General features: G+C 37.7%; 4 protein-coding genes and 2 long non-coding RNA genes across 6 annotated transcripts; 2 read left to right on the top strand and 4 right to left on the bottom strand.

Moving 5' to 3' along the window:
* The first annotated feature begins 1119 nt into the window (after positions 1–1119).
* LOC131333294 (uncharacterized) lies at positions 1120–3195 on the top strand. The gene is made up of 2 exons (XR_009201770.1): positions 1120–1454; positions 2285–3195. It is a non-coding gene; the product is annotated as an uncharacterized LOC131333294 (long non-coding RNA).
* LOC131333293 (uncharacterized) lies at positions 1220–3254 on the bottom strand. The gene is made up of 2 exons (XR_009201769.1): positions 2744–3254; positions 1220–2332 (listed from the first exon to the last, which is right to left on the bottom strand). It is a non-coding gene; the product is annotated as an uncharacterized LOC131333293 (long non-coding RNA).
* A 300-nt stretch (positions 3255–3554) lies between these two features.
* On the bottom strand, positions 3555–5370 carry LOC131332630 (protein FAR1-RELATED SEQUENCE 2-like). The gene is made up of 3 exons (XM_058366928.1): positions 4812–5370; positions 4577–4632; positions 3555–3656 (listed from the first exon to the last, which is right to left on the bottom strand). Exons 1-3 carry the CDS (start codon positions 5368–5370, stop codon positions 3555–3557), a joined length of 717 nt encoding a protein of 238 aa, XP_058222911.1.
* A 50-nt stretch (positions 5371–5420) lies between these two features.
* Positions 5421–8286, bottom strand: LOC131332629 (protein FAR-RED IMPAIRED RESPONSE 1-like). Its single transcript, XM_058366927.1, has 2 exons — positions 7985–8286; positions 5421–6474 (listed from the first exon to the last, which is right to left on the bottom strand). The coding sequence occupies exons 1-2, from the start codon at positions 8284–8286 to the stop codon at positions 5421–5423; spliced, it is 1356 nt and encodes a 451-aa protein (XP_058222910.1).
* Positions 8287–10617: 2331 nt separating this feature from the next.
* On the top strand, positions 10618–19594 carry LOC131332628 (uncharacterized). The gene is made up of 9 exons (XM_058366926.1): positions 10618–10987; positions 12141–12178; positions 13378–13449; positions 13515–13590; positions 13759–13904; positions 16044–16356; positions 17081–17148; positions 18404–18743; positions 18893–19594. The coding sequence occupies exons 1-9, from the start codon at positions 10618–10620 to the stop codon at positions 19369–19371; spliced, it is 1902 nt and encodes a 633-aa protein (XP_058222909.1). The 3' UTR covers positions 19372–19594.
* Positions 19595–19988: 394 nt separating this feature from the next.
* Positions 19989–25571, bottom strand: LOC131333329 (bidirectional sugar transporter SWEET4-like). Its single transcript, XM_058367793.1, has 5 exons — positions 25360–25571; positions 25073–25109; positions 22134–22512; positions 21180–21299; positions 19989–20343 (listed from the first exon to the last, which is right to left on the bottom strand). Exons 1-5 carry the CDS (start codon positions 25532–25534, stop codon positions 20140–20142), a joined length of 915 nt encoding a protein of 304 aa, XP_058223776.1. The 5' UTR covers positions 25535–25571; the 3' UTR covers positions 19989–20139.
* Positions 25572–26140: the final 569 nt, after the last annotated feature.

Here is a 26140-nt window from a genome sequence, read left to right as displayed (position 1 = left end):
GCAAATTTTTTAAAAAATCAATACCACGACAAAAATAGAAGAAGAAGTAAGAACAGCTCTTGGTGTTTCATTATTTTTGTTTTGTTGTTTTTTTATTTTGAAACGAGACTGAAAAGAAAGGAAGCCCCTAATGCCACGAGCCTTTTATCTAATGCCACGAGCATTAAATGCTCTACAGGGTAGAATTACTCAATTGTCCTCTTTTGGTAAAAAACGGTAGCTTATGGAACTTGTTTCCCAAACTGCCCTTAGTTCTAAATTTGACTCTTCAACTACCCAATCCATCCCCTGACAGATTCCTTCTAATTTGAGTGGATAGCAGACGTCAAAAGCATTCACCCTACTAGTGGAATCCCTATCTTGTTTTTTTTTTTTGGGGTAATTATCCCTTTCTTGTTTGATAGTGAGCAAAATCAAGTTTTTAACTACTGGAAAAACAAAACGAAAATTGTGCTTTTCTCACACTCCAGATTTTAGTACAGTATTTTTTTTTTCTCAAAATCATTCACACTGGTGAGTTGGTGACCCTAAATAATCTATCCATTTTTTCAATTTTTCTTTTTTTATGTTACACTCTCTAATAAACATACACATGGTTCTCCATTTTAACTTACTTTTTTTTTTAAAGATACTTCTAAAAAAAAGAACCTTTTAAGAAGAAAAAAATCTCCTCTCCTCATGTGGTTGTCGAACGATAAAACCAAAAAATTGCTCTCAGTCTCAAGTCTTGACAACACCTCATGTGATAGCACCTAAGAGATTTCAAACCTAAAATCTTAGAAAGAAGTAAATCCCTAAGTCTCAAGTCTTGACAATAGGGCCAACCCCTTGAGATTGGCTCAACAATAGTAATTCTTGAATATTCCAATAAAACCCTGGCCTAAACGTATACTTAAGAAAATAATCTTTGTTTTTCCTTGTCAGAAAAAAATTTCTTAAGAAAATAAACCTAGAATGTTGTGGCAACGAATAAAAAATACAAACCTGTGAAAGTTGGTGAAGCACAAATGGGAAGTCAGGTCGGAAAGAGACAAAACATGAAACAAAAATGGTGATGAAAATTTGCGGTGGAAAAGCAACGGTATTATCAGAAGCTGAACAAGGGTTTTAAGGATAATGCTACGCCCCCCGCTTCTTATTCGGTGACCAGCCCACCGCATGGTGGGCCCCACTCCTTTAAAAAAACAAAACAGCAGAAAACAAAACAAGCCCAATGCTTGTTCTTCTGGTTCCAAGAGAAAGCGAGAGAGAGAATCAGAATGCGACCACCACGTCCACCACCTACCTACGCCGAGGATCCCCATCACCACCACCTTCGCCGACGACTCTCATCACCACCTCCGACCACCATGTCAGTGGCTCCAATTCCGGCAACCACCCCCAACACCTCGCGAGAATCACGAAAATCTGCGGATTTGTCCTAGATTCAAATTGGGACGCACTCCACAGCTAAGGTCTCTCCTCCTCTTCTTTCTCTCTTTGAACTTTTCAATTTTCCCTAGATTCTCCATCTTCAAACCCCCAAAAATTAGGGTTTCAAAAATTGGGAATATTGCAGATTTTTTGTGTTCAGTTTGATTGGGTAAATTAGGGTTCGAAGTTAAGAAACTTTATGTGTACTGGTCTAATGAAAATTAGTGTTCGAAGTTGAGAAACTTTGTGTGCACTGGTCTAATGAATTAGGGTTTGAAATTGTGAAAGTTTGTGTCTGATTTCCTGTTTACCTATTTGCTACTTGTTAGTGTGTCTGATTACCTGTTCGAAATTGCAAAAATTTGCAGTCTCATCAAATAAGCATTGACTTTTGTCGGAATGAACTGCTAATGAACTCTTTTTGAAAATAGAAACAGAACAAATCATGGGTATTTGCTTTGTAGAAGTAACTGAGTAATGTAGGAAATTTTCTTTGCTAAATTGTAAATCAGTTTCCTCCTTCGCACCCACATCTCCCATGTTCCAAACATGTCTTCCTTAGTCCTGCTTAATTCATATGGATTAACCTTAACCATAGGAGCAAACATGGCTGCACCTCCATCACAACAAACATATACCAGATCATATGATTTCCACAAAATTATAACATCATAAACTTCAACCAAAATAACTTTAGTCCAGTGTCATAATTCCAAGAAGCATATTATAGACACTTCTTATTAGATCAGGTACAAATGACATAAAATAGTGAATAGGACCCTGGCTATAATGCCTCTTTCCCGTATCTTTATAAGAATGTTCTGATCATGTTTCAATTCTTTGTTGACATTGCTTCTTCTTTTTTATCTAGGAATGGCTGGAAAAAGGTTCTATTATGTTCTTTTTGTTGGAAAAGTCCCTGGAATTAGGGCTGCAAACGAGCCGAGCCGAGCCGAGTTTTAGAGTGTTCGAGCTCGGCTCGCCAAAAATTTAGTTGGCTCGAGCTCGTGACGAGCTGCAGAACTCGAGCTCGGCTCGAGATGTATTTATGGAGCTCGAGCTCGGCTCGTTCGGCTCGTTTATGAAACAAATATATATAAATAAATATAAATATGTAAAAAATATATATATATAAATATATATAATATAATCGAGCTTGCGAGCTAATTCGAGCCGAGTTTCGACTAGCTCGAGCTCGGCTCGTTTATGAAACGAGCCCAGGACTCGAGCTCGAGCTCGTTCGTTTTTGTCTCGAACCGAGCCGAGTCGAGCCGTTATCGAGCCGAGCTCCGAGCCGCTCGTGAGCGGCTCGGATCGTTTGCAGCCCTACCTGGAATATATGAAAGTTGGATAGCTTGGAGGGTGTATGTCGAAGCTCATTGCAATGTGCAATTGTCTTCTCAACCTGCTCAACTCTGCACCGATTACCCACCTTTGCTCGTACCTATGGAAGCAAACGTGGACGTCCATGGTGGTGTAAATACGTGCATGTACATTGCAATGTTCTTTTCCTTTCTTTTTGCTCGGTGCAAATATGTGCAAGTAAACGTGAATGGCCCTGGTGAACATGACTCAGAAGACTCCAAAGGGACCTCGCAAGAAGTGACACTCTAGGCTTTTTCTTTCTTTTTGCTCATTTATTTATTTTTTCTTTTATTGGTGCACTATCCGGGGTAGAAAGCTTATGTAATAATGCTTAGCTCATGTCTCCTTTTTGTATCCTTTTTTCATGACACATGTACCACACTTGATCGATGTCAATGGATGTCGTACTTTCCTTTACCTTGTGGTTTGCTCATAACAATGCTTGAGTTTCTTTAAAGTTTTAAATTTGAATGTGACTGATGATCGTAATGGAATGACTCAGCGCTGGCTTACACAGGAATTGTGGCTTTAAAAATGATGACTCGGAGTGGGTTTTAGACATGATTTGTTTGCTTGACTTGGTTTGCCCAGCTTAGGACTTTATGACTTTAATTTTATGAATGGTAATTAGGATGAGAAATGCCTGGCGTGGGCTTATAGACTGCTGTTTTTGCTGTTTGTTGTTGTGGCTTGTTGTTTGACTGAGACGCTAGACGTCGGGCTAGGACTAAAACAGGGGAGATGCTGCCCAAAATTTTTCAAATGTTGTCCTCAAATTAAAAGTATGATGTTGTAGTATCCTTTTGAGTCTCCTTTTTTCGAAAAAGCGTTTCAGATGAATACAGTTTCCGACGCAAGTTCTGGAACAAGAATTTCACCTAACTCACCCAAATAAGAATCCACTTAATTGAGCCAGCATTTGTGGACATTTTAGAATTCGAACTAATAACAATTTCTAACTTAAACATTGTAATGTCTGATTAATCTATCTTCCGGGAACAAAATATCACGACAAATACTATGCTTTAATAGCTTGCCTCACAAAGATTTGTGCAACTTAACACAGTTTTTCAAAACCACAATTAGAGTACTAAATCAGTCACATTACTAAAATAGTTCAAACCATAATTAGATTTTCAAAGAGAGCTCTCCATTGCATTTTCATTAAGTTCACAAAACTAATCACCAAATTCTCGTTGTGGCCTAAGACAAATCCATACCCAAAACTTTCAGTCCACCAAAGGTAACATATGAACTTCAAATGAGAGACACATGTTCGACTCCCATTGAAAGCAAAAAATTCTAACGATCCGAAACTAAGTCGTAACCAACAAAAAGGAGACACACATGTTCATACTCATCAAAAAAGTTTTCTATTGTTCACCATTAACTCTTGCATTCAAAATTTTCAAAAAACTTTATTGTCCTCCTCCCCAACCATGTCCTTGACTTCGGTGATTGCTCAATTGTCCTCCCCAAACTTGAGTACCTAATTGTCCTCTCCAAACTTGACTATCAAGTAAACTTGGCATGTTGCTTTGTGAAGTTGGGAAGTCGTTAAAAAATTGGTTGAAACCTGTTCCATGACTTTGGTGATTGCTCGATTGTCCTCCTCCTGAAACTTGAGTACCCGATTGTCCTCTCCAAACTTGTGCCATAGTTGGTTGCATATTATGGGGCATCATGTTTGGCCACATGAATTGCCCCATATAGCCTTGGAAATTATGCCAAAAAATAATAATAATAAAGGAATTATTTTAGGAACGAACTGCGCAATAAAAAAGTTTCTTATATTTACATTTGCAACGCTTTCTTGTGTCCCAAACACATTGCCATCTGCATTCTTCTCATTCTCTTGAAATGAGTGAAACAATATAAGTATAAGCATTCATCCAACATATGTATATGTCTATATTAACAAGTATGCAACAAATTTCAAAAAAAAGAGAGTATGCAACAACAAAATCAAAAACCGTATACCTTCGCTTTTTCGATTGACAATGTCTTCTTTTTTGGTTCTCTCTTCTTCTTACCAAGCTTTTCAACAAAACCTTGCTTTCTTTTTGTTGGCGGTCTCCCTTTTCGAAGGAGAGCTACCAGGTCAAGGATCTTCCTGCTCTCTTTGGAAGGTAGAACTCCATCTCCAAGTGGACAAGTATCATTTGGAATACCGGAAGTCTTATTACTACCACAATCATCCGAACATTCAATCAACTCTCTTTTTAGCTCTCGTAGCCATCCCATCACCTTATCATACTTCTCGTGAGAATCTTTCGTCAAATCGGCAACCTTATTAAATAGATTGCACATGTTGTCATGCCGGCGTGCTTCAATTGTCGATGAAGAGTTATCGTAGTTGATTCGAATTTTAGTATGGGCCCTTTTCAGATTTTTTCTCCATCTTCTCAAGACATACTTCTCTGGTACTTTTTGAACTCTCCTTTCATGGAACACCATCAATTGATGTCGACACACCATTCCTCTAAACTCAAATAATCGACAATTACAATTTGCTTCATTGGTCTCACCATTAAACTCGACAATAAATGGCACACGTTTTTTCCATTCCTCTCCAACTTCTCCAAATGTCATGTCTTTTTGTACCTCATATTCCGACCAAACATCATGTACTTTTCTTTCTTTCAAAGAACAATTAAAAACTCTTTAAACTTCGCATGCGTGTAAACATTTTGAAATTGCTTTTCTAACTCAGCTGCAGTTATGCACGGGATGTAAGAGTGCAAATCTTTCGTATCTTCATGTTTCTCATTTTCCACCTTTTTAGCCAATGCATTCCCATATTGCTCTACAAATTGTTTCAAGGTCGTCTTTGAGTTGATGTAACCATCAAAATATGAATTCATATTCTCACTTCTTTGTGTGGATGACATTTTCGTCCAAAATACATCTTTCACAAAAGCCAGCACCCATCGATTCCTCTCTAAGTACAACCCATGTAACCATTCATTATCTTGGAGTTGGTACTTTTTGATGAACACATCCCAAGCATCCTCAAATTCTTCTATTGTCAGTGAATCATAAACTGCATTGTGTAAAGAAGTTGAAATTGATTTATACGCGTCGTACTTTCCCAACTTTTCTGGCACCTTTTTCAAGATATGCCATATGCACCACCGGTGTCGAGTGTTAGGAAATATTTCTTCTATCGCATTCTTCATGGACATACATTGATCGATAATAATTGCTTTGGGAGCACATTCCCACATGCATGTCATCCAAGTCTTAAATAACCACGAGAATGACTTGGTGTCTTCATGAGAGATGAGACCACATCCTAATAAAATCGACTGACCGTGATGGTTCACACCTACAAATGGAGCAAAAGGCATGTCATACTTGTTTGCCAAGTACGTTGTGTCAAACGTCACAATATCCCCAAACTCCTTACAAGCTGCCCTACTCCTTGCATCAGCCCAAAATACATTCACTAGTCGACCCTTATCATCCAAATCCATGGCAAAAAAGAAGTCAGAATTGTCAGTTTTCATCTTCATGAAATAGCTATGCATTGCCTCAGCATCTCCTTCAACAAGTAATTTATGTTGCTCGCTATCCACATAATTTCGGTAGTCTTTGGGAAGATATGGAAGGTTCTCAGGTCCCCCTGCTTCAATCTGAAGTGAGTTATAAGTCTTGTACGCTTTAATCCCAGCTTTATCATTCAGTAGGAGCTTTCTTTTCACACGTTTGATAAGCACCCGAGAATGTAATGTAGGGTGCGCTAGTGTCTAGTTTTAGTTTAATTTAATATCTAAATAGTTTTTGTTAACGTTGTTTGCGCGTAGAATGTTTTAGTTCTGTTTTGTAGATAAATCGCCAAATAAAGGAATCTTTGAGGCCTAAGGCATGTCAAGGTGGAAACAGCCCGAGCAGAAGCTGTTTTGCCCGAGTAGAAGTTGATTCGCCCGAGCAGAACCAGATATGGCCAAGGCAGAAGCTGATTCACTCGAGCAGAAAGAAGATTTGCCCGAGCAGAAGCATCACAGCCCGAGCAGAACCTGTCATTGCTCGAGCAAAAGGAAGGCAGCCAAGGCAGAACTTTGAGCTATTGAGCTCGGCATCGATGGGATGCCATTTGTTACATCGATGCCGAGCCCCTTAGTGGTCCAGTCTCTTATTGAGCTCGGCATCGATGCGATGAAATGCTTTACATCGATGCCGAGCCCCATAGCAGAGCTTTCTAAGGCCGTTGCCATCGATGCCGAGGGGCTTAGCATGGGATTTTCAGAGCATCTAGGGAATATTCCAGGCGCGGAGCTTAGAAGTATAAAAGCTTATTTCATTGTTTTAAAATGTAGACTTAGATTTGCTTACCTAATTTTAGATCTAGATCTAGATTCAAATTGTTCTTGTTGTTCTTGAATGTTCTTCATTTTTCAGTTTTGAATATTTCAATTTCTGCCCTTAATTGTTACTTTTTGTTATTGTTGCCTTTATTAAAATTGTTTATCTTTTCCCGATCTATCTTAATCTCTAGTTTATTTCAAGTCGTGTTATTTCATTATGTTAGCTAGATTTTTGCTTGCTCTTTTCTCTCTAGATATGAGTAAGTAGTTTCAAGGGTTAGGTCATGGGTGTGATTAGCACCTCATGGCTCGGGCAAAAATTGCATTTTGCACCCAATAAAGCTTTAAATTTTGATTTGAAAATTGATGTGGGGTTCGGGTTTGTTTGTCAAATTACCGAGGTGTTAACCTCTTTGATCATGTGTAGGTGGGAGCATCGCCTACCCACCACACATGATGCTTAGAGCTCTTTCGCACGAGGTATTTGCCAAATGAATTCTAGAGCTAGTTTGATTCTCAAATCATTTTATTTTCCAATTTGAGAACTTTAACCAAGTATCTTAAATTGTGTAGTTGGGTGAAAAGTATGATTTAGCTCGGGTCTTGGGTGTTAATAATTCCTAGACCTAGCCTATCTTTTCTCTAGTTAATTTCTTTTTAATTTAGCCCTTTTATTTCTATCGTTAAAGTAAAACAAAGTTGGCTGTCTTAAAGCCGAAAGCCCCTACTTGCATCTACAAATCCGAGCAAGCCATATAATTATTTCCTTGGGTACGATCCTGGATTTCCGGTTTATTATGCTTTAACAGACGTTTTAGGCTCTACGCTTGGGGCGTTATTCCATTACATCGGAGCAAACGAAGCAACGTTCATCAAGGACCCTATAGTTCTTATGAAACCTGGCCTTTCCCGGGCAATTTTCATGATTGTGCTCCAACGCAACCCGATTTATCTTCCACTTTCCATCCGGGCTTGTAGACAAATTAAGCTGAGCTCGACAACCACATTTTGTTTGTGGTCGTGGTTTGACTGGATTGCTTGTTTTCACCTTCGCCTTTCCACCACGATTGCATTCAAAACATACATGTCTCACATTTCCATCTTTTCCCTTTCTCGAGTTTGTTCTTGCCACAGCAAATCCCATTTGTTGAGCATATCTTGAGTAATACTGGTAAGCTTCATCTTGTGTATCGAATATCATTCCAACCTTCGGTTACCGGTAAGCTTCATCTTGTGTATCAAATATCATTCCAACCTTCGGTTTCTCAACTATTTGTTCAGAATTTTCTATTGCCTCATTTCCATCCTCATTACTATATATCTCATCATAACATTGTTTTGAAGAATCACTCGATACCTCTTCTACTTCTTATTCATTGTCTCCACTCAGTCGAGGAGGCAGTGTCGACGGAACAGAATTCGACGACATCAAATACGATGGTGATGGAAACAGAAACATCACCTACATGTTCAAAAATTAACTCAACGAGTAAGCATTATCACAACTCATGCCAATTATAACATACATAATTATTGCTTAGTACTATTTATGGGAAACAAATTCAACTAGCATAATTACATGGCAACCACATCATGATCATACATAGTTTGAAACCACCAAAAAATTTATCCTAAAGAGCCCATTGTAGTCCAAACTGCAGTAGCAGTAACAAAAGTGCACTTCCCTTTATACCAAATTGTTATGTGTTTATTTTTGTCATATAAATCAGTCAGCTACAATGAATATAAACCCCATTGAAACCTTTCAAAACAAATAACAATCTCAGGTATAAACTTCACGGAATTAAGGTTCAAAAACCCCTCTTGCCATCCATTATTCTGATATTTTTCAAAAGCAAGACTGTGAAGTGAGCACATATGAACAAAATTATTCGTATAGAGCATAGATGTTCAAACTCGAAGCGGAAACATCCATCAATAAAAGCCGCCTAATTTTTCTCACAAAGAACTGCAAATATCAAATTTTAGGAGGCCATGTGTCCATAGGCATCCTATTCTATCTACAAGTCCTACCATTTATTACTGGAATCCAACTCAAAAATCATATTGCTATGTGTTTGATTTTCCAAATATCCCATTCCCAATCCACCACGCCATTCCAAAAGATGGATTTTGCAGCCCATGTGAAACAAGTTCAGCTAGCCGATATCAACTTCGAACCTTAATTTATGCAATAAAACTAAACGAAAAAATCTGTAATTTTCCCAAATTTTGAAACTCTAATTTTCAGGGGTTTGAAGATGCAGAATTGAGGGTAAATTGGCAAGTTCAGAGAGAGAGAGACGTATACCTTGGTGGTGGAGTGCGTCACGATTAGAATTTAGGGCAAATCGGCAGGTTTTCGCGCGGTTCTTGCGAGCTGGTGGAGGTGGTCGCCGGAGGTGGAGCTGCTGACGTGGTGGTCGGAGGTAGTGATGCGGGTCGTCGGTGCAGGTGGTGTAGAGGCCTGTCCCCTCTCTCTGTCTCTCTCTGTCTCGGAACCAGAAGAAGAAGAAGATTGCGCGCTTTTTTTGAACTGTGGGGTTTTCGCGTGGTTTTGTTTTGTTTTCTGCTGTTTTTTTTGTTAGGGAGTGGGGCCCACCATGCGGTGGGCTGGTCACCGAATAAGAAGCGGTGGACGTAGCATTATCCTTTGTTCAAACCGAATAAGGGTTTTGTTCATTTACATAAGGGTAGTTTGGGAAACAAATTCCATAGGCTACTGCTTTTGACCAAAAGAAGACAATTAACTAATTCTACCCTGCAGAGCATTTAATGCTCGTGGCATTAGATAAAAGGCTCGTGACATTAGGGACTTCCAAAAGAATACGAAAAGAAACTGGGAGGACGTTTTGGAATGTTCCAGGCAATTCGATCGAGCTGATTTTTTTACATATTTATTCAACTCAACGAGCTCTACAAAATGAACGTTTCCGATTATTAAAACAAGACTGAAGCACGGCCCCTTGGCCGAGACAGCAGCTCCACCAACTCCATGGTTAGGTGGAACTCTGAAGATATGGGGTTGGGAAATTTGAACCCTCGGAGGGATCAAAATTCAACCACTTGTGGACCCTCTGTGACTATTCTGTTTATCTATTGCGCGTCTAATCGCGTGCACGTCTAAAGTAGTAAATAGTACTAGTAGGAGTACTATATATACTGGATACAGAAGGAGGCCGGGACGAATTCTACAAAATGAACGTTTCCGATTATTAAAACAAGACTGGAGCACGGCCTCTTGGCCGAGACAGCAGCTCCACCAACTCCATGGTTAGGTGGAACTCTGAAGATATGGGGTTGGGAAATTTGAACCCTCGGAGGGATCAAAATTCAACCACTTGTGGATCCTCTGTGACTATTCTGTTTATCTATTGCGCGTCTAATCGCGTGCACGTCTAAAGTAGTAAATAGTACTAGTAGGAGTACTATATATACTGGATACAGAAGGAGGCCGGGGCAAGAGAGAGAGGTGGGGACATGCGGTGGTCCTCGAGGCACTTGAGATTTCGTCAGATCCACGTGAAATATGATGGAAATATGGGCGGAAGAAGGTGAACAGGATTCTGAGCGGAGGGATGGTCCTGGTGACGAAATCGGCTCGGATTCAACCCTGGAGTGCATTAGAAACTTCCCCATGTACTCGCCTCCGAGATCGCTCACCGACTGGCGCGCCGACCAAGTGCAGTCCCCGCTGCTGGACTTATGCGGCCTTCAGTTCGGATATGAGGCTTACTTGCCACTGGCTACCACCACCGTGTGCAATATTAAAGCATCTATTGGTTTTCCAAAATTGAAGCGGCTCAAGCGCTCTTCTTTATGGGAGTGGCCCTTGGGGGATTTATTGGAGTGGCTCGCGGGGGATTCCGGTTTCTTAAAAAACGAATTTTTAGAAAAGAAAGGTAATTTCAAATTTAAAAATTATGTGATTACATAAATAATTTTTTTATTAATATAAATCTTGTTTGATAGATGTCATTGAGATCTTTTAAATGGTGCAAAAAAAATAGAAATATTATTTTTCATTTTTGTTATATTTGAGTTTAAAATTATTTTTTTTTTGAAAAAAAAGATTTAGAAAGAAAGCGGAACGGGACCTCAGGCACTGTTACAGTTTACCCAGTTTATCGGAAAAATACTTTCCAGTTTCTTGAAAAAAGTATTTTTTTGAAAGAAAATGTAATTTTAAACTCAAAAATAGGTTGTGTTTGGTTAGCATTTTAGTTTAATTTTTCAATTATTACTCTATTTTTTTCTCCAATCATTTCTCTATTTTTTCAATTATTACTTTCTCATCCCTCTCTAATCATTACCCATCTTCAATTATTACCCTATTTCTTTTTCCACCTACTATCCAAACGAAACTAAATTAAAATGCCAACCAAACAAAACCATATGTTCATGTAAATAATTTTTCTACCAATATGGATCTTGTTTGATAAATTTTATTGAGACCTTTTAAACGGTGCAAAAAAAATAAAAATTTATTTTTTATTTTTATTATATTTAAATTTAAAATTATTCTTTTTAAAAAAGAAAATTAAAAAAAAAAAGAAAGCGAAACGGCACTTCATAATCTGGTGTGGGGAGTTGGTCCGGTTGTTAATAGACTGCCATGTCTTTTGTTTCGGTATTTTTACTTCAGAAATATTCCACGTTAAATCAAGCAAATCCTTCCCTCCCTATAAGTACTTATGAATTCTGCATTTTACTAGCATAAATATCTATTACACTATTATAATTTATAATAGACGACATCCTTATGGTAATGAACCACTTTTTACCCCGAACTACGCCATTAACCCCTTACCACCTTGAGAAGCTTCCAAGAAGAAAAGAACTGCCATCCCAAGTTTCTTCTCCCCTTTCTTTTTCCTCCCAAATTGCAGCTAATCTGAATTCAAGATCTTCCTCTTTTCATCTTTTGCATAACACGATTTGCACCCTAATCACGTGTAACCGGCGTCTAGTCACAGGGATAGAGAGAGTGAAGAATTGGGGTACATGCTTGAGTAGTAATTTCTTCATCATATTAAAAATTGGCTTTTGGAGTAGGTAATTTGTCGGACAACGTAAAAGATTCTATCTCTGTGGTAGGAGAAATTTGTGTGTTCTGTGTGCCTGGTTTTGTCACAAACATGACAAAACCAGTGGCAAACCGAACTGTTTTGAGTCTGCCCAGAATCCTGATTGGATTTGCAGTTGGGGCTCTACGTGGTGTGATTTGCTTCTGTGTTTGGTACAACAGCCCTATTTCTTGGCTATTTCCAACGCAACCGTTGGACTTCTGAAGCAAATCTCAAGTCTTTTTCGGGTTAGTTGTTAAGGACAAGTGCAAGAGCCTCTCCAAGTTTAAAGACCAAATTAGCTATTCAAAAGTCATATATATATTAGCTAATTACTTTTGAGACGCACTGCGTCGCGCGGTCTCTTTATTTTAACTCTGCTCCAATAAAATACTCTTTCTTTATCCATGAAGCAATGAAAAAATTATTTCCGAAAATAATAGTACTATTCTACTCGGAGACGACAAGACATCGTAAGAGACACTCTTGGGCGCAGTAAGAACTCATTAAGAGGTTGAAGTGCATTTTTTATAACTTGACTAGCGTAAAAATTTCCATGGATGTTTAGTCATGTACACTTATATAAAAATTTGTATACTATTTCTGATTTTTTATCTCAATTTTATAGAGATAATATTTTTGTCTTTTATACGTTTCTATAATACAAGGATATATTTTAGTACAACACGTCCACAACTTGTCCATGTCTGTATTTTTAAGAAACGTTGTGTTTGCATGTCTGTGTCATGTCCCTGTGTCCGATTTGTGCTGCTTAGTTAGCCGTTAATTTGGTATGACAATTAGGTCTCTTTGATTTGAGTTAAAAAAAAGGAGTAGAACTCAGAGATGTGTATTTTGAGGGGTTTTACTAAGATTTTAAGTCAGAGTAAGGATTTGGCTATGGGCAGGAGCTGCTGCTAACAATCAAATAATTCATAAACTAGGTTTAACTCTTGAGTCTTGAGCCTTAGTTCTCTTAATCCTTCACATTACATGAGAACTTTTTTATCTTTCTCCAGCCTCCCCAGTTGAAAAAGAAAAAGCGACAAATCTTTTCTATTTTTTCAATAATTTTTGTGTCTGGCATGGAACATGTTCTTGAAAATTTTGAAGAAAAAAAAAGTTTTATCTAACTAGCTTGGATTAGCATCATGCTGTACTCTTGAGTCTCTCTCTAAGAAGACGAGAGTGGCTGGTATGCTTTGTTACACTGCTGTTTCATGTAGCAGTCTGTTGGTTGTATGTCTTTGTATAAGCATGGATGCTTCATGTATAGGTCCTCCTTTTTGTTCTTTTTTGTAAGTCTGATCTTAAGATGAAATTACCATAATACCATTTACCATTTCTTTTTTCTATATGTTAGCTGGTTGTCATGGCTTTGGAGTTCCTTGTTTACCTCAATTTCACAAAAGTATCTGACAGTGGCCTATCATGTTTCAGTATATGTTACTGATGTCCTCTTATCTCTGCTCATCCTGCCAGTTCCGGTTTTGCGTAGATAATTGCGGCATTCCAGTTTCTTTTGCCATGAGATTGCAGATGATGTATAGGTTCCAGTTTCATGTTCTTTAGTGCTAAAATAAAGAAACTATTTCATGCATCTGCAGGATCAATAGACAAACCGATCAATGCTCAGGCTCTCATCCATTCTGCACTTTACTCCCAGCCGTGCAAACTTAACTTTTTTGGGTCACAAGCCACTGGAATATACCTTACAGTTCAATGCTTCATAGAGAAAGAGAGCAATGCTCAGGTTATTCTTCTCTTCCATTCCGCATGTTACTCTCAGCCGTGCAAACTTAACATACTGAGGGCGCTCTCTTGATCGCAAATGTGCAAACTTATTTTCACAATCAACCGCAATGAGATAATATTTAACCTAGACTTTCAGTTATTAGCCACAAAAGTTTATAATGCTTAATATCTACTCCTACAAAAGTGTCTAAAAATAAGCACAGAAGTAGTTCGTAAATTAAAACTATTAAAGTATTACTTTCCAGTTGATCTCAAAGGGTTTTTCAGAATGAGATAGTTGTATCTGTGACATTTTAAATTTCTCCAAGTGGATTAACATCCCAAGTAGATTGCCGTTCAAAAAAAAAAAAAAGAACATCCCAAGTTGATTAACAATCTATAAATCAACAATCTCAAATAAACCAACATAATGGAGAAAAATTTGAGGCATGACATGAGAAAGATGTATTCATTTTCATATACAAAAGTGGTATGTCGGAGCACTCATACAATTATTCAACAAATGCAAGAACACTAACATTTTTTTTTTCCATTTAGAGTGGGGGCACGCGACACCACGTGCCCCTTAATAAGTCTGCCACTACTCGAGGTTATGTAAGCCCTTCAATTCTTGGTTAGAAAAAATCCTTTGCAATGACTTATGCCTAATTGTTGATTCCACGGTTACCACCGAACTATTTGGAAAATCGTAGCTTGTCTATGTTGGCATATGGTTGATGCAAATGAGACAAATGATGTGGGTAGGATGTTCTTGAGAGGTACTTCCTGCTATTTTCCTAGTGGTTATACAAGGAGGTATCTGTGGAAAATCATGTCCTAACTCCCAAGAAAGGGTCAGTTAACGCGACTTTTAATTTGGTTTATGGATTTCTGAGACTCTATGTGTTGCGCTTAAATTGGAGGGTCGAGGTGATATGTTTTTTTCGGGATTGATGGGGACGGGCATTTGCTTTCCTTTCAATGGGGGCCTTTTTGTGAGTGTGTGGCTGATGAGAAGATCCTTACTATTGCTTAATTGTTCCAGAGATAACAAATCCTTATTAACAGGTGCAAGCCAGATGGTTTTTGTCCTCATCTTCTCTAACACTGCATGGTGTGGGAGTTTTGGGGATTGATCTTGATAGCGCCTGGGTACTTTGGGGCGTCTTGAGTTTTCTAATAAGAGTTACCGATCTGGTGCATAAATGTGGGTTGATATGATGGGAAGAGGAGGAATGCATGACTTTGAGCCCCTTCTTTTATGTGGATCATTTGGGGTGTGCAAAATAGGATGAGTTTAGAGTGGCGGAAACCATTCTTTAGGCTAAAGAGTTCCACCTTTTTCAATATTTTACAGTTCAATCTATGTGGAAAAAGACTGACCTGGAGCAAATTGAGAATCCACAGATGTCTTCTAAGCTTTCTTTAGAGGCCATTGTGCACTGTGTTTTGCCTGATGTACACAGGTTGCCTCTGTAGGGTTCAACTCCACCCCTGTTTGCATTTAATGCTTTTTATTATGAATTTCAACTTGACAGCGCCTGGGTACACAGATTCGTATGATTTAGGAAATATTTTTGGTGGCTAGCATTTTTAGTAAATAACAAAATTGCATCTAACAATCCATCACCTTTTCAGTAACTGTTTACCTATCAAATTAGCTTTCAGTTCACTTTGAGAAACATAACTTTAACCTAGATTTATGTGCCCTCTCACTTTTCATTGCATCAAATTGCATAACAAATTATACTAACTAGAAGGTGGGCACACACTATGTGCGCACATTTCTAGGATGGGTGGGAATAGTGGGGTGGTGGTTATGAATTTATGATAGGTAGTTTTAAATTGATTACTATTTTGCCCATAACAACTATTTGTTATTTTTAGATGGGCAATTATGGAAGACACTTTTGTGACGGGGCTTCAAAAATGGGAGGTGCCAAATTGGTGCTCTTGTATATTAGAATAGATAATCGTTGCAAATATTCCAAGTTTTTTTGTGATATATATGACTCATAAGAGGTTAGCAACTTAGCATCTCATTAGCATTGTTGTTCATGAAGTTCAAGTTATCATTGGTTTGTTAAGTTTCTGGGAAATCATGTGAGTCCAGATTTACTAATTACCTTTTTTGGATTACCAATCGGCAACAATGTAGGGGTTTTTTCTAGAAGGAAGATATGTCGAAGCCTACCATCGTTCAGACATCAAGTACTTTTATCAATCCATCAAAAAGTTCATGCGTTGGCTAGATTCATCAGAAGAAAAGATGTTTGGGGGATTAGGAGTTAAATACATTGAACAAAAGGTTGAAAGTGCAGAAAAGAGTTGCATTACTATATCTCATTTGAAAGGAAAAAGTACTACTGAGAGACCAAAGAGGAAGTATAGGACTGCGTATTTGATTACTTTAGATGATCTCTGCCAACTTTTTGGCCATAAACGTGCAGACGCTGCAAAGACCCTTGGCGGTAAGCTTCTAAACTCAAAAATCTTGCTTCTAGTCTTGTTCTTGTTTCCATAACATGCTTAGGTCCTCTGCTCTAATAAAACTGGATTGTTTTGAAGTAACAATACATATGGGTACATACCCAGATATATGTGCTCTATTTACGTGCTTGTTAGGATTTTAATCTTTCTCCAGCTTCCCAAGTTGAAAAAGAAAAAGCTTCAAATCTTTTTGTTTTTGATAGTTTTTGTGTCTGGCATGAAACATGTCCATGGAGATTCTGAAACAAATAGAAGTTATATTTAAGTAGCTTAGATTAGCATCATGTTGTACTCTCAGTTCTCTCTAAGAAGACTAGAGTGGCTGGTGTGCTATGTTATGCTGCTGTTTCGTGTAGCAGTCCATTGGTTGTACAGCTCGTATGTCTTTGTATAAGCATGGATGCTTCATGTAGAGGTCTTCCTTCCTGTTCTTTTTTGTAGCATGTCTGATTTTGTGTTACCATTTACCAATTCTTTTTCCTATACGTTAGCTGGTTGTAATGGATTTGGAGTTGCTTGTTTACCTCAGTTTCGTAAAAGTATCTGACAGTGGCCTATCATGTTAATTTCACGGTAATATGTTTCTGGTATCCTCTTATCTGCTCATCCTGCAAATCTTCCAGTTTTGCGTAGACAATGGCAGCATTCCAGTTTCTTTTGCCATGAGATCGCAGAGGGTTTACAACTTCCAGTTTCTATATGCAGGTTGCTGGATTGGTGCTGAAATGAACCATATAGTTCAGTTCTTGAAAGTGGAAGAGAGTAATGCTCAGGTTAGTCTTCTCTTCCTTTCTGCACGTTACTCTCAGCCATACAAACTTAACATGGTAGAGGTGCTCTCTTGATCACAACCGTGCAAACTTATTTTCATAACCGCAATGAGAAAATATTTACTTTTATTTATAGCCACACAAGTTTATAATGCATAACTGACGAGGACGTTGTTCTCCAGTTTATCTTGAATAACTCTCCTAGTTTTTCAGATTTACTGAATCGATACGTTGAGAAAAGTGTCAGGAGGGAGGAATGGTAAATATTTACTTTTGATTTCTACTTTGTTTAGTTGGGAGTCGGAGGAGTGCAAGTGTGCAACCCTTCTTTGAGTCAATTCTTTGACATCTTATAAGCTTTCTTTTGAGACCGTTGTGCAGTGTGTTATGCTTGATGTTAACGGGTTGCCTCTGTAGGGTTCGGTTCCACCCTCGTTTGCATTTAATGTTCTTTATTTTGAATTTCAAAATTCATGTTATTCAGGAAATATTTTTGGTGGCTAGTGTTTTAGGCTTTTGGCAAATATTTGGAGTGGTAAATAACAAAATTGCATCTAACAATCCATCATCTTTCCTTTGGGAGATTATATTCTTTCCACCTTGGGTGGAAAACCCTAGTTTCCACCACTGCCATTTGTGGGCCTCATCGTTCATTTATTGCAATAATATGAACTGATCATTTTGTGGGACCCGAAAAGTAGCTCATGTATGCAAAAAATCAGCTTGATCGGATATTGATAGGTATATCGAAAATTGAATTTTGGTTTGTAAAATGGACGTTTTGATTCTTTAAAGTTAAAATATCCATGGCCGTCTATTTTATACAGAGTATGTCAAAATTCAATATTTGAAATACTATCGATGTTCGATCAAGTTGATTTTTTGCGTGGACGTGCTACTCTGCAGGTCCTACAAGATGAACGGTTCAAATTACATCGCACGATGGGACCCATAATGAGTGTTGGAAATCGTGGGTTTTCTACCTATCAAATTAGCATTGAGTTCACTTTGAGAAACATAAATTTAACCTAGATTTATTTTCCCTCACTCTCAAATAAATTGCACAACAAATTATACTAACAGTCGTTGCAAATATTCCAAGTTTTATGTGATATGCATGACCCATAAGAGCTTAGCATCTCATTACCATTGTTGTCCATGAAGATGACGTTATCATTGGTTTGTCAAGTTTCTGGGAAATCATGCAAATCCAAAATTACTAATTACTCTTCTGGACTGCCAATCGGCAACAATGTAGGGGTATTCTCTAGAAGGAAGATGTGTTAAAGCCAACAATGTTATGGACGAGAAACTCAATTCAGGGGTTCAATACAACCAAACGTTCGAGCGTCGGCCTGGCGTGGAGATTATTCAGCTAGATTCATCCGAAGAACGAATATTTGGGGAATTAGGTGCTAAGAACATTGGACAAAAAGTTGAAAGTGCAGAAAAGAGTTGCACCGCTATATCGGATTCAAAGAAGAAAAATACAATTGAGACACCAAAGAGAAAGTATAGGACTAAGCGTTCGATTACTTTAGATGATCTCCGATCACTTTTTCGCCAGAAACGTGCAGACGCTGCAAAGACCCTCAGTGGTAAGCTTCTAAATTCGGAGATCTTGCTTCCAGTCTTCCATAACATGCTTAGTTCCTCTGCTTGAATAAAGCTGGATTGTTTTGAAGTAACAATGCATATTTGTACGTATCCATATATATGTGCCCTACTTACGTGCTTGTTTTTGCAGTTAGCGTATCTACATTTAAACGCTACTGTAGGCAGAATAAAATCACACGGTGGAATGGTGATGGATGCTCTATCGTTGAGCCGATGCTTGTAAATAATTCCGTTCAACAAAATTCATCAGGCTCTAAACCCCCTGAAGTACAGGGAGAAAAGGAGATATCGGCTCTTTTGGGTGCAAGACAAGATGCTGTGATCATAAAGGCAAAATATGGAGATGGTATTTTGAAATTTCAGCTTTCTTCGGAATCTGGTTTTCCAGAGTTACAGGAAGCAGTGGCAAAAAGACTGAAGTCACAGGCCTTCATTGTCGAGTATGAGGATGAGGATCAAGAGCCGATAATGATTACCTGTGATGAAGACTGGCAGGCATGTGTGAAATTTTTTGGCAATCAAGGGATCCGACTAGCAATCAGAGAGAAGATTTCCAATTCTAAGAAATCCCGCGGAAGTGGCAGAGGACTGAAGAGGAAAATGTCATAGACATGATCTACGTTCAGCTCGAAACTTTCTCGATTTAGATTTAAAATAGCCAGGTCAAATTCGTGTTTAGGATTTTGATTGTTTATCACTTTTTTCTGAACCGGTCTCTTAAGTGATTGAGCAGATTAGTATAAATTAAGCTACTCAGGCTTGACTTTCTGTACGACACTAGTTTGTACAACGATAGTTTGGAGTGTGTTGCAGTATAGGTTGATCAACCTAAGTTCGAGTGTTGCCCAATTTGACGAGCTTCAAAATATCTAGAAACTTGGCTTATTACTTTACGAGCAACTATCGATCGTGTTTTTAACGAGCCAAACTTATTCGTTTCGCAACTTTATCCCTGGGCATATCTTTACGTTTGTAGCTGTACATATGTTCTCAGTCGCCTTTGCCAGCCCTTCTCCCTCGAAAAAAATGCAACGTCTTATAATCTTTTTAACTTCAGAGGAAAGGGTGGCATGCTGAGGTTTAAACCAGAACATAATCGTAACGAGAAATCGAAGATAAATAGATGAACCCAATAGGAAGACCATTTGGGTAATGCATGGCATTTCCCTACTTCAGGATTCGAAGATAAATAGATGAACCCAATAGGAAGATCATTTGGGTAATGCATGGCATTTCCCTACTTCAGGATTCAATACATACTAGTAGTAGTATATGACGAAGCTATTCTATTCTGACAAGTAAGCATCTTATTACTGGGCCCTTATAAATGGGCTCAGGCCCATGAGAAACCCGGCTCGACACGACGGAGTTAATCAATCAAGTCCCATTTACGTATGAATCATGACCATTCTGGGCCACCCTGCTTGTTTTTGCGGAGTCGAGTCCAGAAATGGTAGTCGCAGCCAGTCCCATTTCCCATTTCACTTGCCTTTCCAATGCCTGTTTCTTGGTTGATCTGTAAAATGTGGCGTACAGTATAAGCTGGGCCAACCCAAAAACGATGCCCAACCCATTAGGTACCTGAAAAAAAGGCCCAATTAGCTAGGAAACAACCTAAGATTTCTTCTTCTATCTCAGTAGTTGCAAAATGGAAACATAAAAGGAGGTGATTTTCGCACCCCTTTTGTATAAACGCACTCCCCTTTTTGTCTTTACTCATGTGAAGTTACAACATTGTCCTTAATGATCTCACCTCTTTGCACATTTAAGGGCAACATAGCTAAAAGACAAAAGGGGAAGTGCAGTTTATAAAAAAAGGGACCGTAGAAATCACTTCGTACAAAAAAAAAACCCAAAACGATTTCTATTTTACAATGTATATTGTGATTAGATTACTTCCTCCTCTAATTTCTTTTCTCACACAATGATGTATCCCTTTTTGGTCATTCGGTTTCATATGAATCATATTAATCAATCAAAACTCTGCTACCGTCTGCCGCACATGCTTGTGCAACTTCTTTCTCATGGGGTGTGTAAACTCGATCCACCGCCCATGCGTAGAACTAACACGCTCCATATGCTGAAGTTCAAATAAGCGAGTTCAAGTATGTGTGTGTAAATATATGTATAGTTGTAATAAGATTGCAAATCGTTACACACGCCCACTTATCATTCTGAAATTGCCACTGCATTTTGCTACGTCGTTGAAAGTTTGTATGGGAATTTTTTTTAATGTTTTTTACATTTATAAATTATCACTAATATTCTTGATCAGATTTAAATTTTACAAATAAAATGTACTCCTATAGAGGTATGTTTTTTTTTTTTATCCGCTGTATATGTTTGCCGTTCTCCTTGCTGTCTCAACTAGTTGAGAGAGAGAGAGAGAGAGAGAGAGAGAGAGAGAGAGAGGTTACAGCAATGAAGGGGTCAAAGCGGATGACGGCATAAGTAGTCCAGCAAATGCCATTGGCTAAGGAAGCCAAGGAAAGAGAAAGCGGCATGTACTCCACGCTTCTTGTCGTAATCACCATTTTCTGCATCACAAAATATATATAGGACTATCTCTTATCTTATCTTAAGAAGATAAATGGTATCAGTAATTTAATCAATCAGCTATATATCGATCAAAAATAAATTATTCGAGAAATTTCCTCCATAGAAGCAGTAAAGTATGAATGCAAAAGGATAGGAGTATTTAGGTCCTGTTTCCTCTAAACTAAAACCTACCGCTGAGAACTTTTATTTTTTTGTCCTTAATTTTAATTTTTTTTTGCTTTTGTTAATTTTGCACCAATTTTTTCTTTATTAGTTCGTTTCGACGAGAGGAATCGGTAAAGTAACAAAATTATTACTTTTACATGATTTTTTTTGGAGATATCCAAGCAAAAACCCAAAAAGCTCCATTTTTTTAAAACTTTTTCTTCGATATTTTCTAAAATACTTGGGTAAAGTCATTTTTTTAAACTTTTTCGGTTCCTCTCGTCAAGATGAACCAATAATACATAAAAGCTTGACACAAAATTAACAACGCAAAAAAATTAAATTTGAAGAAGGACAAAACAAAAAAGCTGTAGTCCCCACAACTTTTAGTTTAGTAGATCGAAACGGTGCCTTAGCAGAAATGATGTGTATGAATCTCACATTGGACGTTGCAAAGGGTGTGCATAGCATTTCTCCATAGTAAATCTCTCATGTTTGCGGACACTACTTGCTACATCTCTGTAGGAAAGCGTGTGCATTAATTTCATATACTTTCCTGATAGAGATGAGCAATGTCTAGGAACACTAAAGTAATTTCTCCCAATCTTCTGTCACTGAAATTAATGTATAACAAGATGTTACATCATGGGAAGGTAGGAAAGACTAACCATGACCGCCAAGGGCGAAGCATACATCAGGACATTACCCACAAGGGCTATACTTCCAACAGTGGTGGACCGAACCTTGGTCGTGTGGGCCAGAGTCATAACCAAAATGGCCAAGGCTGCTAAAATTACGCACTCAATCAGCATTATGACTACAACTCTGAGTTTCTTCCTCCGATCAGAGTACCGAAGGAAGAGAAGCAGATAAACTAGCTCGATCACCACCCCTGCCCCGTTGATGGTCAGCACCAGAGTGCTATTTGGGTGCACCATCGGCAGCCCGTACAGGACCCATAGGCTGCAGTTGATCAGTGTTGCTAGATAGGGTGCCGCTGAGAACTGCTCTACTGACCCTTTTTTGCATATTTGAATAAAAGTGGGCCTGAGAGTTTGACAAAGGCAACCTTCAATATCTTCACAAATAAAATCTCATAACCTCGTAATCTTTTCAATGTACTTTTAAGGGAAAAAAAATCACATAAATCTTACACAAATCTTCATTCTTTAAGGCTCCGTTTGTTTGGACGTATGTAAAATATTTTACCTATTTTCCGGTGTTTGGTTGTGTAAAAAATTAGGAAAACATTTTTCATCAATTGGATGAAAATGACTTACCGTTAAATCTTTTGTAAGTTATTTTCTGAAATGAACCCGTTGCCTTCTACTGCAATTCCACTGCTCAGTTTTCTCGATCGTCAATCCTGACCCACGTTCAATTTCAATAATCTCATATCTCTCCACCGTTTAAGCTCTCCATCTCTCTCTCTACACTATTTTCTTGATTTCTGAAAATATTTTCAAGTGCCAACCAAACACCGAAAAATAAAAATTTGAAGTTTGTTTTTTGAAAAAACATTTTACATAGAAAATATTTTACACTGCAAAACATTTTATATCGAAACAAACGGAGCCTAAGAGTGACACACCTTTTCAGTTGGAGTAGGCTTGTCAATGGACCGGATCCGATCCGAAAAATCCGATCTGGATCCGGATCCGACAATGTCAATCCGAAATTTGATAATCCGAATCCGGTAATTCAAATACGGATTCGGATCGGATCGGATTAAATCCGTTATCAATCCGAATCCGAACTTTATTTTTTTTTAATTTTTTTAATTTTTTTTAAAAAAACAGTAATTTTTTAATTTTGAAAAAAAAATGTTTAAGAAGTTGTATTTTTATTTTTACTTTTTATTTTAAATTTTTTTTCGGAAAATATTTTTTTTTTGAAAAAAAAAATTTTTTTGCTAAAATTTTTTTTGCTAAAATTTTTGAAGTAAAAAAAGTTTTCAGATTGGATTCGGATTTTCGGATCCGGATTACCATTATCGAATTCGAGTCTTATCGGATCCGGATCGGATTTGGGTCTTATCGGATCCGAATCGGATCCGGCCCATTGACAGGCCTAACTGTTGGAGTGACTCAACTTCATCGACTCTTTGGTTCATACTAATGTAAACGGTTCGGTAGTATTTATTAAGAGTGGCGGATTTTTCGTATGGAGGAATTGTGAGGAGAATGATAAACCAGATCTTATTGAGCGGTGCCTTAGGCCCCGTTTTGCTAAAGGAAATAAATACTTATTTTTTAAATTAAATGTGATGTATTATGAAAGAATGACATGTCTCATAAAATGAAAAATAAGAATCTTAACGAAACAGGGTGTGTTGCATAATATAAAAATGCATTGACATATGTATAAGTATGTTGAAATGTGGAAGATGTATACACATTAATTAAAGTAGTAAATCCTGTAAGATTATTTTTTTCAGTAGACGGTTCTGGTTAGTACTTATCATGTAGAACTCAAATGAGTATGATATTTCCCAATGTTATCACCAAAAAATATCATTATTTTTTTAATGCATGATGTCCCGAACTAACAGTTGCACGCACCCCAGACTAGTTCATACAGCCTTCGTCACAGTCGTTTCACATGCTTGCGCATGGAGACCCTAAAAATTGGAGACAATGATAATCTAAATTACGACCTAGGAAGGAGCAATTAACCAGTTGCAGGCCAAGACCACCATGCCAATCCTTCGGCGACGTTCATCCCATATCATTGCTGCTGATGGTATTAATTATTTGTTAACAGAGAAAAGTAGATATATAATCTGGTTTATGATCTTAATCAATTCGTTGATTAAATGGAGAATCCCAATTCAAATCACATCAAACGAGAAATCCATGATCTAACAAATTATCACGTCATTTGAGTTGTATACCGGCGTCAAATTATATTTCGGCTCGTCACAAACATTATTCATGAAATAAAGATGGCGCGCACCATTGCAACTTATAAACTGATACAGTATTTACCGTTTCTCAATTTAAACAAAAAAATGTATAGATTGACGTGGATATTAACAATCATTAATCCTATATATGATCAATAAGCGTATCACACGTCATCACCGATAGTAAACCGATATTAACCGTTTTTTCACTTTAAATAAGTGTAGTCATCACACGTCATCACCGGTAGTAAACTGACATTAACTGTTTTTTTTCACTTTAAATAAGTGTGTAGTCATCACGTGGCTAGTAACAATCAGACCCCGTTCGTTTTGAAATTTTGAATTTGTAGATAATGAGTGTAAAGAGAAATAGAGTAATAATTAAAAATAGAAATAATAATTTAAAAAAGATAGAAAAAAATAAAAATAAAAAATAAAAAAAATATGATAATAATTAAAATTCAAAATTCAAAACCCTTAAATGAGTAAGGTTAAGGTTTGATTGATCCCGTCAATAAACATATCACACGTCATTCAGTTTAAACAACGGTGTAGTGACGTGGCTAATGGCTAGTAGTTATTGACCTTATCAATAATAAATTACTAAAAGATATTACACATCATTCCACTTTAGATGGGGTAGTAATTGTATGATCAATCACCATCCGTACACAAATCTAGCTAGTAAGGTGAGAAGCTTACACTGGTGACAAGAACAAGATGATTGAGATGATGTTTCCTGAAAACCAAACAAAACAAATTAAACCCACATCAGTCTTGTCTCCTGCAAAAACGAAAACACTAGGAGTAGTACTGTTGTCCAAAACTTCAAAAAAGAAAAAAGAAAGAAAAACATCTGGGAAAGCACTCTCTCTCTCTCACTCTCTCTCTCTCTCTCTGAAACTACTAGAATTTTTTGTGTGAAAAAACAGAAGAATGGAAAACACATTAGATCTAATGTGTTGCATGTGAAGACCAAATTCACCCACCAAGAATACCAACAGCTGTACGGGCGATTTGTTTTGACACCGCCATGAGAGAGAGAGAGAGAGAGAGAGAGAGAGAGAGGTTGTTAACAAGAGAAATGCAGTGAAGTGAAGGCAAGTGGAGAGGTAATAAATACACCGAGGAGGAGGAGGAGGTGGGGAGTGGGAATAGAGCCATATAGAGATGAGGGGAGGTTCGGTCTTATCAACTCATGTGCATGAATAATCCAAGGGGTTTGGCTTTGTGGGTATGTATTGGAAAAGCAACTAAACGGCTTGTTCCTTCCATAAGATCGCAAGTTCGAATTTCGTAAAAATCAAACATCGCAATTTTTGGGACCATTGATAGTTATTGAAACTTTATATTCATCTCAAAATTAAATGACAATGAGTGGAGAGGTTTCAAATGTTATTAAGTGATCACTCATTCCACTCTCAAGCAATATAGGGACTCTATTTTTTTAACATCACCCCTCACGTGCAGCCGCATTTGAGGTCTGTCGCGTGTGGCCTTTTTTTGGGTCCTATCATTATGCAATTTTTTTTGCTGGTCTGTTATTGTGGAGTATTGTGGATTGTAAAATTTTAAAATATGAGGTGAAATAGGCCCCTCTGATATCATGTGAAAATTTTATATCCATCTCAAAATTAATTGGTAATGAATGGAGATGTCCCAAATGTTATTAAGTGATCACTCATTCTACTTTCAAGCAATATGTGACTCTATTTCCTTAACATCCCCCCTCACGTGCAGCCGCATTTGAGATTTGTTACGTGCGACCAC

Source organism: Rhododendron vialii, chromosome 7a (genome assembly GCF_030253575.1).
Source record: "Rhododendron vialii isolate Sample 1 chromosome 7a, ASM3025357v1".
Classification (NCBI taxonomy): domain Eukaryota; kingdom Viridiplantae; phylum Streptophyta; class Magnoliopsida; order Ericales; family Ericaceae; genus Rhododendron; species Rhododendron vialii.
Note: the sequence above shows the minus strand (reverse complement) of the source record. Positions and strands in the feature narration are given on the sequence as shown.